General features: G+C 45.4%; 2 protein-coding genes across 2 annotated transcripts in view; one reads left to right on the forward strand and one right to left on the reverse strand.

Annotated features, from left to right (window-relative positions):
* dnmt1 (DNA (cytosine-5-)-methyltransferase 1) overlaps window positions 1-1,489 on the forward strand; it is a 30,845-nt gene extending 29,356 nt beyond the window's left edge. The window contains exons 33-34 of the mRNA XM_056287292.1: window positions 482-572; window positions 698-1,489. Coding sequence (XP_056143267.1) covers window positions 482-572; window positions 698-735 — 129 coding nt within the window. The 3' untranslated portion in view covers window positions 736-1,489. The remainder of the gene's footprint in view (window positions 1-481; window positions 573-697) is intronic.
* A 2,867-nt stretch (window positions 1,490-4,356) lies between these two features.
* Window positions 4,357-9,308, reverse strand: eif3g (eukaryotic translation initiation factor 3, subunit G). Its single transcript, XM_056288059.1, has 10 exons — window positions 9,200-9,308; window positions 9,066-9,112; window positions 8,205-8,293; window positions 7,932-7,991; window positions 7,725-7,829; window positions 7,385-7,580; window positions 6,911-7,021; window positions 6,102-6,238; window positions 5,906-6,012; window positions 4,357-4,451 (listed from the first exon to the last, which is right to left on the reverse strand). The coding sequence occupies exons 1-10, from the start codon at window positions 9,220-9,222 to the stop codon at window positions 4,436-4,438; spliced, it is 891 nt and encodes a 296-aa protein (XP_056144034.1). The 5' UTR covers window positions 9,223-9,308; the 3' UTR covers window positions 4,357-4,435.
* Window positions 9,309-18,271: the final 8,963 nt, after the last annotated feature.

An 18,271-nucleotide genomic window follows, 5' to 3' on the forward strand; every position in this document is an offset into this window, starting at 1 on the left:
ATTTGTCTTGTCCTAAGCAGCACAGTTTCACATAAGTGAAAAATAATGCACATCTGTGTCTGTACAATTTTCAGATACAGGTATTTTATCAGGTATTCTCATGGGTACTGTATAGAAAACTAGTTGATGCGCGCGCCCCCCCCCCCCAAAAATTTAGTAACTTAAGCTCTTTTTGCATGCTACAGCAGATACCTATTCTATTAATGTCTTTCTTCATTTAGATGACATACAGTGACATAAAAATAGCATATACAAGTAGGAAAAAGGAGTACATAGTGCTCCTCAACTCTGATCTTACAGTTATATTGGCATAATTCAATTATCTAATAAAACTAGGTGGGTTAACAGCTATTTAGATTTTTTTTTCTGTAAAACATTTCAAACAGCAGAGCAGCTATCTTCAGGTTGGTGAGTTTCACTACTTGAAATTGCGTACTCTGCTTCCTCTAAACGAGATGCATTTTTCCCCCTGTCATCATAGGTTGGAAATGCTGTGCCTCCACCACTTTCCAGAGCCATAGGGCTTGAAATCAAGAAGTGCGTCTTGGAGAGGATTAAAGAGAACACATCAGGTGACTGACTGTGTTTGATTTGTCTGCATATTTGCAAAGAATTGATTACAAGTTTTATTCCAACACCAGAGTGGCAACCTTAACTTTCTTCACTAATGAGCAAATTAAACCCTTCCCTTTCTCAGAGAATGTGAAGCAAGAGAAGATGGACGTCTCAGATTAGACACCCATTCTCCTCTCGGCAAGAATCAGTTCAACTCCTGACACTAAAGGCTCAGGAAATTGTTTTTATTGATGTTTTTAAATTAGCTTGCTTTGAGGTGTCACTCAATGCAGCCAACTTGGACATTGTGCAGTACAATTCTGTTCTTGAGTTTCTAAATGTTGTTTTATGCGTGTATTTGGAAATGCCCACACAATGTGGGACAAATTGTATGTAGTTTTTATATGTAATGTTTCAAATAAAGCCCTTATTAAATGTACTGTCAAGCTCTTATGTACTATCAGTCTTTTAATTTCTGCGTTTAGAAAAATGGGTCGAATGAGAGGTGATGGGCTTAAAACAGCAGCTACCTCATCAACTTGCAATTTTAGGATGTGATTTAAAAAAAGTGCCATATTTTTAAGAGGTCAGACTACATTTGTTAATGATATACTGTTCTCCTGACTTTCCCGTTATTTATCTTAAAAATAACAATCTGTCATCTGCTTGTCAAGTTTAGTTTTTAGAGTCAATACTTTTGTTCTTCAGCGGAGCAGAACTGAGATGGGACGGTGTCTTCAGATTCTCAAATCTTTCAGTTATTGAAAATACCAGGTCAGATACCGAAACTTGCATTCTAGTCTTACAAAGCTGGTAGCTGTGTGATAACGTAAAATGTAATTTGAATGGTATAAATTTACATGACATTCCTGCACATTTTAATGCACAATTGTGATTTGTTGGATTTAATAGACTGGGAAAAATAAAACTGCAAAATGGGCACCCTGTCAATAATTATTTAGTTATAACCTCTTCGGCAAAAAAAATCTGTTATCTGACTTTCTGTAGCCAGTTTGGTGTCTTTCTATCCCAGCTTTAGGATATTTTCCTGACTCTTCTAGCTCAGAAATATTCTTGTCTTCTCAAATGTGAGATGATCTGAATTGAAGGAGACGTCAGCGATGCTTTCAACATCAAGCATGGAGTGAAGCAGGGATGTGTGCTTGCACCGACCCTATTCATGTTATATCTCACTGCAGTCCTAGAAACAATGTCAGCCAACTTGAGAGGTGGCTTGCACATCAGGACCCAAACAGATGGAAACCTCTACAATTTTGCGAGACTGAGAACTCTGTGTTCGAGAGCTTCTCTATGCAGATGACTCCTCTCTGGTTGCCAATGATCCTGGAGAAATGTTAGGAATAGTGGACCGCTTCTCTTCAGTGGCTACCCACTTTGGATGAAGATCAACATCTCCAAAACAGAGCTTCTGTACCAGCCTCCCCCTCAGAAAAGCCCAGAAGAAGGTCAGCCGAATTTTGGTTAAGGGAGCAACTCTGAAGAGCACTGAGTGCTTTACCTATCTGGGCAGTGCTGTGACAGATACAAACTCCTCTGACTTACAAGTGGACAGAAGAATCCAAGCGACCACAAAAGCCTTTGGTGCCCTCCACAAACAACTTTGGTCCCACCCTGACATCAGGCTAACAACAAAGATCACGGTCTACAACACAGCTGTTCTCATGTCTCTACTATACTCCACTGAATGCATGACCCTGTATCGCAAGCACATCAAGAAGCTCACCAGCATACAGCTTCGTCATCTGCGAAAGCTGCTGCGAATCAGATGGAAAGACAAGGTGCCTGACGTGGAAGTATTGAGATGTGCTGGTACTGTCAGTATTGAAGCCCTATAACAGCCTCCCAGCTCAGATGGGCTGGCCACGTGAGAAGAATGCCGGACAACTACCTACCAAAAGAGGTTTTGTATGGGGAGCTGTGCCAGGGGAAAAGGAAGCAGGGAGGCCAGAGGCTACACTTCAAAGATGTGCTCAAGCACCACATGAAGATCTGCGGCATAGATGACTCCAGCTGGGAGACAGTGGCCCTGGACAGACAGAGATGGCACTCCACAGTAAGGCAATTGAGAACAGCTGTTGAACAAAAGAGACGAAGCCTATGATAAGGCCCACCATGCAAGACATAACAGACCAACTCAAAACAACATTCAGCTGTGACAAATGTGGATGATATTGTTGCTCTAATGCGGGACTGATGGCCCACAGGCGTGCTCGCTGAGCTTAAACTGCGTCACAGTCATCATCTTTTCAATGGACTGCTGAAGAATTAAGTATGGGGACTGAAGGCTATTCCAAAACTTCAATCAGTTCTTGCAACTATATTTTGAAAACTCTGAAATAATCCAACCTCTTTTCAGCTTCAATGTCGATGCTGGCTTTTAGACATTAGCTGCAAGAATTCACTTCGAGCCATTGCTCTTTCCACCCACATTATATCCAGTGCAACTGGTCAACAACCACAAATCATAATTGATCCACCCCCATGTTAATGGTTGGCAAGGTTTAATTCAAATACTTCCATTATCCAACTATCCTGCGTGTTTCTTGCCTTGCTTTTTTTTTCAGGCAACAACCTTGTCACAAAGGGTTTCTGGCTTATTGGAGTATCATTTTGCATACTTAATCCATTGGCTTTTTAGTCATAGGAAATGATTTCATTTGACATTATTCCATACAGAAGACTTTATTCCAAGTAGCCCCTTTTCCAATGTGTTTCAGCCCTTTGTGCAAGTCATATGTGGGTTCTGCTTTGCATGTATAAGTCCGGATGTACCAGATCTTGCTTTGACTGAAAGAGTTTCCCTGGACTTTGAAGATTCATGTAGTACATACTTCCAGCTGAAAGTGTTTCCATAGCCCTTCCCTGCCTATAAGAATTGTCCTGCTTTATCTGGAAATCCTCAATCAGCATATAAGAGCACATGGCTTTGCAGAGTGGGCAGAACATCCTGAAAAGTAAAAATGCTGAGAATTGATCGCAATATGAAGTTATATTCACCTGGTTTGAGAATTTCTGCCTAAAGGTGGTGTTACTCAAAACCGAACGCCAAAGTTTTATATATGCTATATTAAATGTTCTCTTTGAAATTCAGCACATGACAATTTTGCAGCAAAATGGGCGAAAATGTGTTCTTTTCGTAGGGTATTCTTACGAATTTGAAAATGTTGACCTGGAGCCCAAACTTGCAAATGACTACAAACACTCCCTGGTTGTGCAGTTCACTTTTTTAAAATCAAAGCTAAGAATTATTATTAAATTGGTAATAGTGTGTGAGACCTGTAGTCATACTGCATTAACTAGACTCAACATCAACTCTAGAACAAATCCAACAACATTCAGTGAAGTGAACCTTAAATCTGCATTGCAAACCAGTTAGTGTACTTCTGAAATCGATCTACTACTACTACGACTACTTTTGGCTGCTCCCATTAGGGGTTGCCACAGCGGATCATCTATTTCCATCTCTTCCTGTCCTCTGCATCTTCTGTCATGCCACCCACCTGCATGTCCTCTCTCACCACATCCATAAACCTCTTTAGCCTTCCTCTTTTCCTCTTCCCTGGCAGCTCCATCTTCAGCATCCTTCTCCATATACCCAGCATCTCTCCTCCAAACATATCCAAACCATCTCAATCTTGCCTCTTTTGCTTTGTTTCCAAACCATCCAACCTGAGCTGTCCCTCTAATATACTCGTTCCTAATCCTGTCCTCCTTCGTCACTCCCAACGACTATACACTACCATTTACCGTGATGTGACATCCAATAATGACAAATTTAACCAGTTTCTCAAAACTTTATTTCACTTTTACTACAATGATGAAATCTGGCAAACCTCTGGAATACTTGGGATATTTCTGCTCAATTGTTTGATGGTCTGAAAAGAAAGAAATGTTGAAACAATCAGTTACAATACAGAGTATATTAACCATGCATTAGACATGTCAGAAGTACCATTTTTATACTGAAATTGCTCCCTTGTAATATTGAAAACTGTCATTATTACTTTCGTCCTTAGAGGATTCACCATCATGGTCGGACCTAAGACCACAATGCTGCCCCATGTGGCAAAACCTTGGTTGTCATGTTTCATTATGAATAGGGAGGCACCGATACTGGTATCCGATACCGTCCTCATGTACTAGTACTCTTATTACTACCCAAATACCCAACTAGACAATTCCTACTGTAATTGTGAAAAGTGAGCAGCGCTTTTTTTTGGTCATTTGTATGGGAAGAGGAGGAGATGGAGCCTGACAGACAGAGCAACGGCCGAGACGACCATGGTGTGTAATTTGTCCAAACGGATTGAGAAAAGAAAATGACGAGCATGTGTAATTTGGATGAGTGCAATTTGGATGAGTGCAGACGGTCTAGTGGCGCATCACATGGGTGGGGTGGAGCGGAGCAGAGTACCAGTTAATATAGCCTACACTTCCAAACCTTGCATAACCAACTGCATTATCACCTGGCAAAACTCAATATGCATGCAGAAAACATGCGCAAGAAACTACACAACACAGACACAGTTGGTGTAGCAGGTAGACAAACCCGCTCCGCCGCCGCCTACATGATGCGCCATGTATGTGCCTGGCACTAATAACATTATTTCAGTTGTTCTGTAACAGTTGCATGTTGTACTGATATCAACTGAATATGTTACATGTTACAATTAAGTGAAATGTGTGGCAATGCCATGTTTGTTCAGGAAAACACAAAGATGAATGTTAAAATGTCCGCAACAACACCATGTTGTATAATTAATTTGTTAGTCAGAAAGAGAGGAACATCTGATTAAGATGAAACATGTTTTCAAAGATATTGTTAGAACTGTAATGGTATTATTAAATACTCATATCGGTACTCGGTATCGGCAAGTACCCAAATATACACTTGGACTTGGTCTTAATAAAAAAATAAAATTAAAAAAAAATGGCATCAGTGCATCCCTAATTATGAACCTCAAAGTTTGGAAACATCTTTGCCTCACTTGAGACTAGCCAACCTGAGCTTACATTACAATTTGATACCAGCACCCATCATCATGTGGCTGGACAACAAAAGGGACTCATTAACACAGTTTAGGATTAGTGATCAGGAGATCCCAAACGCATTGTTGGGCATGTGAACTTATATAACATAGTTTTCAAATGTTCGCACTACAGCAGTAATATTTGCTTTCATTTTGCATTACCAAGGAATACTATTGATGGTCGTGAGTTAGTACCACCAGTGGTCTTACTGCTTTTAAGAGTACGCCACCAGGAAACCTGCACCTGATAGAAAGCCTCTCATGCATTGCCAATTGATCTACTACACAGAACTACTTACTTGGCCCATTCAACATTGAGAATAAGATGATCATATCCAAATCCTGACACTCCAGCAATAGCTCGGGCTGCATCCTCCCGACGGTGGAAACTGATGAAAGCAAATCCCTGGAGGAGATACAGAAAGGAACACAACTAGGGCAGCCTGCAGCTGGAAATTGAGAGAACATATTGGCACTCTTGATATGAGTACTGACCTTAGACTGTCCTGTGTTCTTGTCCTTGGCCAAGTAGATCCTAGAGATGGAGCCAAAGGGCCTGAACAGTTCCTGCAGGTCTGTCTCACGGGTGTCCTCAGACAAGTTGGTCACACGGATGGTGGCATTGTCATCAGCTGTCAGGGGAGGCAGCATACATATACTGTGAGTCACTACAAGTTCTTTTTCTTGTCCATACCAGTGAGCAATAGCAGTGCTGCTCCAACAGAGTATGACCACGTTTACAGTAGTGCATGTGCTGCATTCATCTACTATTACTTTTGGGGTCGCCACAGCGGATCATCCGTTTCCATTTCCATTTGACGTCATATGAATGCAGCACATGCTGCATTCATGTGACGTCAAAATAAATAAATAAAACCAAACGGTATTTCGTTGTTCACACCAGGACGTGTTTGATTCTTAGGAAACCCCCCAAATCCGAAGCAAGGATCGTAAGATGGTCACAGATGCTAATTGGCATGGCATTTTATGACCACACAAAATAAAATTTACAATACTTTTAACTTTATTAATGAAAGGTAAACCAAATGAATTCTTATGACCGCTGACTTTCATATCTGAGCTACTGGTTAGACACAGCTGATTGCTTTAGACAAAACTGCAATTTCTTGACAGACAAAATTAGGGTCTGTGGGGAAAAAAATAATCCTTGTAGTAATTTCCCTTAACAGGCTGATGCAGTTTTTTCCCCCCCAGCCGGCAGCTTGTAAATCTGGCTACTCCTTTTTGACACAAACACAGCATTAGAAGAAGAGTATAGAGCCTGTAGGTACGTTGACACCCACCTCTGCGGTTCGGCTGCATGGACTCTCCTCTCCGTGTGCCTCCATCCCTCAGGCTGGGAGGCACATACTTCCCAGTCTTGCTCTGTGCTGGCTGGGCAGGTTCGGGTTCCACTGGGGACCCAAAAGACAAACTTTCAAATTTTAGGTGTGAATTGATTTTCTTAGCATATGAATACCTCAGTGACTAACATAAAAATAAACTTACAACTCCATACTTACCCCTCAAAAAGAGGTTAAACAAAAAACAAACAGAAAAAACAAGCAACCAAAAAGGTCAAACGGCCTTAGTGCCTGCATAAAGGTGACCATAAAAAGGTAATAAGACAGCAGAGCTGACAAAATGAAATGAGCGCCGAGTTGATAGAATGAACAATTAGAATGAGATGAACAGTGTGAAAAGGTCAATGAGAAGTACTTAACTCTTGTGTGTCATGTAAATTCTAAGAACAAAAACATTGCACCGTGTGACAGTACCAGAGCCAGCAGGTTTCTCCTTATCGCCTGTGGAAAGGCCAAGCTGTTCAGCCAATTCCTTCTGCATTGGCCCCAAAGTGTCCTTGTAAGGGCATCGGGTGGTCCAATGGTCCCCTTTGCAGATGCGACAAGACACAATCTTCTGTCCTTTCAACTTGTTCATGGGATCTTCATCTTGGTCTTGGGCATTCAAGTCCTGCAAAAAGGTAGGAAAAAAACCAAACAGATTTATTACATTCTTAACTAATTAATGCCCATAACCAAACTAAAAGCACATCAACATGTTCAGTCTTGACATTAGTTGTTAAGGACATTGTCATTAATCACACTGGACCCTCACCTCTTTGCTGGAGATAAATGTCATGAAGACATCATCACTGACTGTAGTGGTAGCAACATTAGGACCTGGGGCATCAAACTCAGAGTTGCCAAATTTCTTCCAGTTCTGAAATAAGATGAAGTGTTTCATGTAGAAATATGAGAATCTCTTGTATTCATTGATCCCAAACTTGATGCCACTCTGACCAATTTCAAGTTAAAAGCATACCTTTCTCCTGGCAACAGCTTTTGAGGCTTTCCTTGTCTCAATTTTAAACGTGCGTACAATCTAGAGATGGTCAAATAGAGCAGTATCACTCAAGGCATTCATTTTAATCACTATGACTAAGTGCATTCAAAATTTGACAATATATGGAATAAAGGATCTTCCACCCACTCACATTAATCAAAATAGCGCAGTGAACAGATCACCCAAGGTGTTCATTTTAATCACTTTAACTAATTTAAGTGCATTCAAAATTTGACCATGATATGAAATTACCTTGAATTTCTTTCCATCTTCATCTATTTTATACTCTGTTATGGTTTTGATGTTTCCTTTGATAGTTTCTTTGGGTGATGGTAGAGTACCTGCAAAAGAAATATTCAACATTAGTAAATCAATCAAAGAAAATTTTATTTTAAGATACTAGGGAGCGAACTGTAATGAAGTGTTCAAACAGCTTTAAAATGATGCAGTAGCTGGAGTTGTGACATGGGGAAATTATGTTTCCTAGGGTGTCTTTTGGGCTGAGGGCACAGTTTGTATCTTGAAACTTTTGACGGTACAATACAATCAAATATATTTGGAATAAATACGACTTTGGTTGGTAACAACTCAAAGCAGAATTTCTAATTATAAAAATGTTTGTTCACAGACTGGACAATAACTTTGACAGATGTTACCTACCCTTTACGCTTAGGCAGCTAACGTTACACCCAAGAAAGGCATGCTTATATCGCAGTGTTAAATGACATTTATTCTTCCCATACTAAATGAAAGACTACCATTAGATTGATATGTGGTAAAATTAGCAACAGATTTCCGTCAATGTGATATAGCCTTGCTCGACAGTTAGGTAACAAGTTGGTGACAGCCTACGTCATTGTCATCAGGCCACTGCATGTCGATGGCTATTACATTTTGGAATTTAACTTGGTTACCGTTTACACTTATTGGTTGACTTTAATATCTTAAGAGAAATAAACAACTACAGAGAGAATGTGTTTATTTACTGCGGAAAGCTATACAACCATGTGGATGTGGAAGCCGCCAAGCTGCCCTTCTCTATCCCGCAAGAAACCTAGAATGCTCGCCGTGCACTGCTAACTAGCTAGCTAGCTAGCTAGCGTAACGGTTTACCTTCATCTCCTTCTTCTTCGACTTGATCAGCCCAACTGGGCTTGGAACTGGGGGAAAGAATAACATGTAACGTTATTCGGTTAAGTATCTCAAAACACGGGTAACAAACCGTAAATGTTACTTGTAATACTCACTCGTCGTATTCAATCGACGGCATCCTTTCAACCAGCTTAGGCTCCAGGGTTGCAAAAGAGCTGGTAGCGTGAGCCTAGCCGCTACCAGACTTACTTCCGGGCGAAATGAGTTTGGGTTACTTCACAGCTAAAGTTCCGGTTCAACTGGCAAATAGGTTAACGTGTCAACTTCACAATAAAAGCTCCACCGCACACTTGCGACGTCACATCTACTACTACTACTACTACTACTGCTACTTTCGGGAATTTACGTGGAAGAACAGGTCAGGGTCATTACAGTCTCGTATTGACTATTGGTTGATTTCTGATCCATTATCTGAACATGTCTCTTCAGTTAAAATGTTACCAACACCCTTGATGGATCATAAAACTATCTTTTTGGAGCTGTATATGTCTACTAGTCATCAAACTAAAAGAGTCAACTCATATTGGAAATTAAATAATTCTCTCTTATTGAATGAATCTTTGGTAAAGGAGATTAAAATAAAAATAGATGAATGCTGGGATAAGGCATGTGCTGAAAATATGTAGCATCTTCAAGCTCCCACAGTATGCGGGCATCACAGCCCTGGAGCCATACCTAGCTCAAGTGAAACTGGTAGCAAGTCACGACCAGCGGAGCACCCAAGACACTGCTGCTCATGTTGCCCTGGCGCTCGAAGGGAATGCGCTGCAGGTATTGCTCGACCTTATGCCGTCAGAACAGCAGGATTACGAGACTCTAGACCGACGCTTTGGTCAACGGGTCTCTACTGACAGCATGCGAGACCGACTGGCCCGCCGGCGCCGCCAAGAGGGCGAGACCCTGAGAACCTATGCAGCAGACGTGCACTTCTTTGCACATCGTGGCTACCCCACCTTTGATCCAGCAGCTCGTGACGAGTTAGCCCTGAGTGCCTTCATCCAGGGGCTCACCCCAGAGAGGTTGAAGGAGCACCTCCGCATCACGGCACCTGCAGCCTTCAAGACTGCATTGGAAGAGGCAGAGAGGGTGGAGGCTGTGATGGCCCCACACAACCAACCAAGACCCCGAGTGCGTCAGGCTGAGGTCCACGCAGATGAAGGAGACGTCGAAAGAGGGGTCGTCTGCCAGGCTTGTCCGTCACCACGCCGAAAGCAACCAGGACGACGCCAACCACCCTTCAGACCTTGGTCGCCTCGTGATCCATGCTACCGCTGTGGAGAAGCGGGGCACAAGGCGCGTGACTGCCCTGCCCCTGCACCAGGATGCCGTAGCACTCCCCAGTCGGAAAACTAGAATGGGGTGGCACCGCGGGGAGACTGCTACCCAGCCAACTGACCATATCCCCCATTAAGAACTCTTCCCAGATCGGCAGAGTGGGCCACGCACACGGTCTCTATCTTTGTTGCTCCATTGGTGGACACCGCTGCTGGGCCCTTGTGGACACAGGGTCCACCATCTCCATTGTGCGTCCAGGGGTGCTGCCAGAGACAGAGTGGAGGCCCACCACCTGTAAAATCAGAACTGTGACTGGGGAACTAACCAGCATGCTGGGGAAGAGAGCACTGCAGGTGCGGGCAGGGAAAGTTGCAGCCACCCACGAGTTTTGGTTGGCTGAAATACAAGACCCTTGCATCATCGGGCTAGATTCGCTGACTCGCTGGGGGGCTCTGGTCGATGTGTCGAGTAATGCCATTCACCTTGGCACAGAGACCCTGGCCCTCTGGCGCCGTCCAGAGAGGAAGGTGGGATGTATCCACATCCAGCAAACTCCACCTGTCACCATGCCGCCGCCGCCGCCCCCACCTCCACTGCCAACCAAGGGGATGACGACACTGCCCAGCCTACCAACAATGACAACGACCCTCATTGAGGCTACCATTCCTCAGACACCCTCGCCGGACACTGTTGCCGCCATCCAGGATCTGTATCAGCGGAGCAGTGAAGGGCTGGACCCTCAGCAGAGTCAACAGCTGAAAGACCTGCTCCAACAGTTCGCTGAGATTTTCGCTGCACGTGAAGAGGAGTGCACCCAGACCAACCTGGTGCAGCACACAATCGACACTGGTAACAACCCCACCCATTAGACTGCGACCCTACCGGTTAGCGCTTGCCAAGCGTGAAGCTGCAGAGCGGATGATTCTAGAGATGGCTGCGGCCGGGTTGATAGAGCCATCCAATAGCCCTTGGGCCGCCCCTGCCATCCTTGTCAAAAAGAAAGATGACACCTGGAGGTTCTGTGTGGACTTTCGTCGGCTGAACAATGCAACTCGCAAGGACTCCTACCCCTTGCCCCGCATTGACGACGCTCTGGACCACATCGCAGGGTCACAGTGATTCAGCTCACTTGACCTACGGAGCGGTTACTGGCAGGTGGAGCTGGCATCAGAAGCCAGACCCAAGATGGCCTTCACCATCGGTCAGGGACTCTGGCAGTTTCGTGTGATGCCCTTTGGTCTCTGCAATGCCCCCGCCACGTTCGAGAGACTAATGGAGAGGGTGCTGGCTCACATTCCCCGCGACCGGTGCGTGGTTTACCTTGATGACCTTCTGGTTCATGCCGCTGACTTCGAGCTGGCCCTAGAGAACCTCCGTCAGGTCTTCCAAGCCATTCGGGGGGCGGCCCTGTGCCTACACCCCAAGAAATGCAATCTCCTTCGACGTGAGACCAAGTTTTTGGGCCATGTGGTGGGGGCAGAGGGCGTGGCCCCTGATCCTACTAAGGTGGAGGCGGTCGAGAAATGGCCAGTTCCGCGAAACGTCAGCGAGGTGCGTAGCTTCACGGGGCTCGTCTCCTACGACCGACGTTTTGTCCGCAACTTTGCCTCCATTGCCAGTCCCCTACACCGTCTCACCGAGAAGGGACGGGAGTTCCACTGGGACGACAACTGTGCAGCCGCCTTTGCCCGGCTCCGCACTGCCTTGATCACTGCACCCATCCTGGCCCTTCCTGATCCTAAGTGCCGCTTCATCGTGGACACAGACGCCAGCAATGTGGGGCTGGGGGCCGTCCTGTCTCAGGAAGTTGCTGGGGGAGAGAGAGTGGTGGCTTACTACAGTCGTGTCTTGAGCCGCCCTGAACGCAATTACTGCGTTACACGACGCGAGGTCCTGGCGGTGGTCGCGGCGTTCAATCGTTTTCGCCCCTATCTCTATGGCCAGACCTTTCTCCTGCGGACGGATCATGCGGCCCTGATCTGGCTGCTCAGCTTTAAGGAGCCCGAAGGCCAGGTGGCTAGGTGGATTGAGGAACTGCAGAGCTACGACTTCGAGACCCAGCACCGAGCTGGGCGCCTGCACAGCAATGCAGATGCCCTCTCCCGTCGTCCCTGTAAGGATTGTAGACATTGTGAGCGCCAAGAGGAGCGAGACAGAGCAATCCTCCAAGTGTCCACCACGCGGCAGATTGAGCCAGAGGAGGCGTGGTTGATGGCAGTGGACAAGCAGGAATGGCAAACAGCACAGGATAGTGATCCCACCCTGGCCAGGGTGGGGCAGTGGGTCGACGCCAAGGCACGCCCCCACTGGCAAGCTGTCTCTGCCATGTTGGTGGAGACCAAGGCCTACTTTTCCCAGTGGGCCACCTTGGCCCGGCGTGATGGACTGTTTTACCAGGTCTGGCAAGCACCGGGCCGGGGAAGAAGTGTGTGGCAGTTACTGGTGCCCAAGGACTGGCGCCAACGAGTGCTACGGGCAGCCCACGGCTCGGTGGGGGCAGGTCACTATGGGGTGGCAAAGACGCTGAACAAACTGCGCCAACGGTTCTACTGGGCCGGATGCAGGCATGACACTGAACTTTTTGTGCACTGTTGTGATGCCTGCACTGCCAAGAAAGGACCAACCAGACGCTCCCATGCCCCTCTACAACAATATCAGGTGGGGGCCCCCATGGAACGGGTCGGTGTGGACTTTCTTGGCCCATTTCCCACCACAGACAACGGAAACCGGTACGTCCTTGTGACCATGGACTACTTTACCAAATGGCCTGAGGCGTATGCGGTCCCAGACCAGAGCGCTGCCACTACAGCCGAGCGGCTGGTGTGTGAGATGTTCTGTCGGTTCGGTGCGCCCGAAGAAATACACAGCGATCAGGGGCGGAACTTCGAGGCACAGGTATTCGCTGAGGTGTGTCAACGCATGGGGGTGAAGAAGACCAGGACAACGCCCCTCCACCCCCAGAACGACGGACTGGTGGAGATGTTCAATCGAACGCTCACCACACAACTCGCTATTGTCACCTCATGGCACCAGCGAGACTGGCACTGTCATCTACCCCTGGTCCTGTGGGCGTACCGGTCGGCAGTACAAGAAAGTACTGGGTGTACACCGGCCGCACTCATGTTCGGGAGAGAACCGCGGACCCCTGTGGACTTAGCCTTTGGCACGCCCCCGGGTACTGACCTTCCCAAGATACCCGGTTTCGAGTACCTGCGGGACCTCCAACAACGTCTGGCCGAGGCACATGAGTTTGCTCGGCAGCATCAGGAACAGGCAGGTGCAAAACAAAAGCGGGCATATGACACTCGTTGTCAGGGCCGCTCCTTCACCCCAGGAGCAAAGGTGTGGGTCTTCAACCCAACCCGGAAGAGAGGAGTCTCCCCCAAGCTCGCCAGCCAGTGAGTGGGGCCCTGTGAGGTGTTGGAGCAGCTTTCGGATGTTGTGTACCGGGTGAAACTGTGTGTCCGGGGGCGGGTGGTAGTTCTGCACCGGGACCGCTTGGCACCTTACCGCCCCTTGGCTGAAGAACCTGTAGATCAGTTTAGCCCACCCGGGACGGTCCCTCCTACACCCACAGGCCCTACCAACCGGACAGACAGTGGGGAACACGGACCCGTGCCCCCGCGGCGGCGGAGACGGCTTCCCCTTCGCTATAGGGACTTTGTTGTCGGCTGAGGACAGGCGACACGCTGGAGGGGGTAATGTAGCGAAGTTGCTACCACGTCAGAATTGTGCCAATTGTCCTGTTTTACCCATCAGGCACTGCGTGCAGATTGTCATTGGTTATTAAATGTTTTGTAAGTGTTTTATGTGGTTTTATGTGTTATGTGATTACTATTTGTTGTGGTGTAATTGCAGTTGTCATTCTGTTGTGTTGTGTAACCTTGTAACTGAAACCTTGAACAACTTTGTTGTTCGAGTTGATGACCACAATGTATTGTGTTGTAGAGCCGAAGGAACGTACGTGTCCACCACAGTGTCATATTTCGAGAAGTTCTTGTTTCTGTGTGAGTTCAATAAAGGGGCTGCAAAGTTACCTTTGACGTTGTGTCTACGTTCGCCACAGTATATTATCAACCTTCTATTAATATTTGCTAAATTTCATATTCATTGTACCAAATTTGCACACCAGCGTCCAAACATTAGTGTATTCAAAGCACTTCTTTCATCCTATTTAGAATCTTTAAAAAAATGTATGAATCCTAAAGCCAGCAAAACCAGAAGACTATGTGAAGAATATAATTTAACTTAAATCCTGTATCTCGAGCTTTTTCAAAAAATTTTTTTTATGGATATGTACATTTTAATTGTGAAATAATTTATATTGTTGTGACTACTTTTTGTCCTATTGTGATGTAATATTTTCTTGTTTATATGTTTTGTTCAGTAAAGAAAAGGAAAGAAAAAAACCTACTACTTTCGGCTGCTGCCGTTAGGGGGCGCCACAGCGGATCATTCGTTTCCATTTCTCCCTGTCTTCTGCATCTTCCTCTGTCACACCAGCCACCTGTATGTCCTCCCTCACCACACCCTAACCATCTACACTTGCGACACAGTAATTGTAAATTATGTTTCGTAATAATCTCCGCCAGGCGGTAGCGTACTGGACCTTTCAGCCTAAAAGAAATGTGCACATTTATGACTGTGATGAACTACTCGTGCTTGTGGTGATTCAAAACCTTCGAAAAATAATTGTTCTGGTGTCGCCGCTCCCTCTCTTCATTCACTCTCGCTCGCTCGACCAACGCTGCGTTCTGTCGCTGCCGGAGAGCAGTCAGCCGTACGCATGCGCGACTCACATCTACAGTTGAGCGTCAAAAGCAAAACATTGTGTATTCGGGTGTGAGGCTTGAAAGCCAACAACGAGTTGAGCGGATTTCACCAGCCAATCGAATCATTCCCTGCTGATCTGAGCACAGAACAACTGGAGGAACCCCGGATGAACCAAACAATAATTCGACTTGTTCACCTCGCCACCAGGCGAAAATGCCACTATAAAAATAAAATTTTCGCAGGAAATCATCTCAGGAGATATGCAATAAAAGATTTCCCATGGCTGACAAATAGGTAAAAGACAAACCCCAGACAATACACAGGGTAAACACAATAAAATTACATATATGGACCAAGTCAGTGTGTTATAAGAAGGCAGCTATACCAGTGGTCCCACTGCCGGGCTTGGTAGCGTGCGGCACGGAATCTTATATTAGTTAAACTCTTGATGATTACGTCATCGGAGTCATTGAGCCGGCAAATACATTTATACATGAGCTTTCTCAGAAGAGCCTGAAAGGTACTGACTCCTGCAGCCACAAACATTTCACTTGCACTACACCATCTAGGTCTTTTTAGCAGTATTCTCATAGCATCATTATAAGCTACTCGAAGCCTCCGTAAGCTTGCTTTTTTATAGTTTGACCACGTGGGGACAGTATAGAGTGTTGTACAATATGCTCTGAACAGAGACATCTTCACACAAACTCAATACATACCAAACTTGCGTGACAGTGTTTGCTTGTGCATACATCATGTGGCATTGCCTATAAATATCATCATCGTCTGACATTTGTTCAGTAATATAGTGCCCAAGATATTTCACCTTATTACACACCACAATATTATTATCAGACAATTTAAAATCAGGAAATTTTAGATGATTGACCTCTTTGGTTCTGCAGATCATGACAACACTCTTACTAGCATTGTATTTGATATCATGCTCCGCACCATACACAGAACATATATCAAGGAGCTGCTGGAGACCAGTGCTGCAGGGACTAAGAATGACAAGGTCATCTGCATACATATTCACCAAGGTATTACCAGTCATGCACTCAGTGTTACAGGCTTTCAGCTGCTTGGACAAATCATCAGTATATAAATTGTAGTCTGATCTCTGTCATTTTATGTCAGACTTCGTGCAAGAGTCCGCTTAGGAGGCTGCAAATCCACAGACTGACAGACAAAATGTTTTATATGGTCAAAAAAGGATGACTCAGTTCATCTGTATACAACATTCGTTAACAGATACGTTTCATCACTCATCTAAGTGACCTCTTCAGTCTAAACTGACTGCAGGTATCCCCATCCCTAGAAAACAATACAGTGGTATAACAACCGAAACCAACGACCAGTTTCGTATGCAAATATAGGCTATACAAATAAAATTGACTTGACTTGACCATCAACTAGTTTCAGTGGCCATGTATTCACAGAGGATTTGGGCATGTTTGCAATCACAGCCTGAAACTGGCCGTTGTCAAAGAGGGTTGAATCAGTTCATCTGGATACAGCGTTTATTAACAGATACGTTTCACCACTCAAGTGACCTCCTCAGCCAGGTGAGGCAGACGCCTCATCAAGCCCACGGCACAGTCCAGCTGCTGATCATTCATGTCTGCGGCGACCTCAGTGGGGGGTATAATTTCACCGGTGGCTTTGCAGTGCAGTTTTATTGAGCTTTCATATATCGCTCCCCTCGATTTTTGTTCCCACCAAATACAAAATATTTCTTTTCGCCTCCGTCACAGAACCCAACCCTGTCAGCGGATTCACTTCTTTTACTGAAGAGGTCACTTAGATGAGTAATGAAACTATCTGTCAATAAACGTTGTATCCAGATGAACTGATTCAAACGTCTTTGGTTTTCTTACCTGGATCACTGAGCAAGCACAAATACAAAAGCTGGTCGTTGGTTTCGGTCGTTATGCAACTACCACTACTACCACTACTACCACCACTAATACCACCACTACTACTACTACTACTTCTGCTACTGCTGCTGCTGCTACTACTGCTCCCGTTAGGGGGCGCCACAGCGGATCATCCGTTTCCATTTCTTCCTGTCTTCTGCATCTTCCTCTTTCACACCAACCACCTGCATGTCCTGCCTCACCACATCCTAATCCTTCCTAATCCTGTCCTTCTTCGTCACTCACTTCGGCCGTTATGCGACTGTTTTGTGTATAAGGGTGGAATACCTGCAGTCAGTTTAGGTCACTTAAATTAGTGATGACGTATCTGTCAATAAACGTATCCAGATGAACTGATTCAGCCTTTTTTGATTTTCTTACCTCGATTATTGAGCATGCATAAAGACATTTTATAAGGTTTTATTTATTTTAGCTTGAGCGCTAGGGGGCGCCGATTGTAAAGTAAAAGTAAAGTAAGAATGTAAAGTAAGGTAAAAGTCTGGTAAAAAAAAAAGTGACTAAAAATTCTACACCACTTTTTCAAACGGTGTTTGGAGCTAAATGTGGCGAAACAACGTGCGCCACTTTACAGTCGGTGGCCCTTAGGAGGAGAAAGGAGCGCTGCGTATTAACAACTCTTATTTTTATTCCCCGTTCACTCGACTTGGACACTGCGCAGAAGCCCTCTAATGGCAGGAAAAACGTTTTCCCGCCCGTGTGCGCGTTTATTTCCTCTTCCGGTAAGAGAAAAAAAAGGGGTTGTTTTCAAGGCCGAACAGCGGGGAAGAGCAGATACGCCCGCCTGGCGGAGACCTGCGCTTTACTGAGCGAGCGCACTCCTCTCGTTCAAAATAAACCGGTCAAGATTAAAACGAAACAAAACCATCGGGTATCGTAAAGTCGAATCCACTTCAAAACGGGGTTCGAAGATGGAAAACGCGGATTTGAGCGCACGAATAACACTTCAAAAGCAAGAAGAGCTACATTATAAAGCTGGCATGTTGACGGCAGACCAAAATGTGCCGTCACAATATCGCCGATGATGTCTCGGCATCAGCTTCCCTGTCTTGACCTCCAAGCAAAGTCCGCGTTCATTTGTCTCCAGCTTTTGCGTAAGAGCCCCAAATGTCGCTCTAAGACGAGGTGCAAACACCCGCTGCGTTTAGGGATTCAGTTCAGCCACTACCATTCTCAGCAAGT

The sequence above is a fragment of the Lampris incognitus genome, chromosome 10 (genome assembly GCF_029633865.1).
Source record: "Lampris incognitus isolate fLamInc1 chromosome 10, fLamInc1.hap2, whole genome shotgun sequence".
Classification (NCBI taxonomy): Eukaryota; Metazoa; Chordata; class Actinopteri; order Lampriformes; family Lampridae; genus Lampris; species Lampris incognitus.

What these genes read in the sequence shown, in the direction of transcription:
- eif3g (XM_056288059.1), bottom strand. Translation starts at nt 9,222, where the DNA reads ATGCCGTCGATTGAATACGACGA. An exon ending in AAGATGGAAAGAAATTCAAG is followed by an intron (nt 7,992 to 8,204) that starts GTAATTTCATAT and finishes GACCATCTCTAG; the next exon opens with ATTGTACGCACGTTTAAAAT. An exon ending in AAGCTGTTGCCAGGAGAAAG is followed by an intron (nt 7,830 to 7,931) that starts GTATGCTTTTAA and finishes ATCTTATTTCAG; the next exon opens with AACTGGAAGAAATTTGGCAA.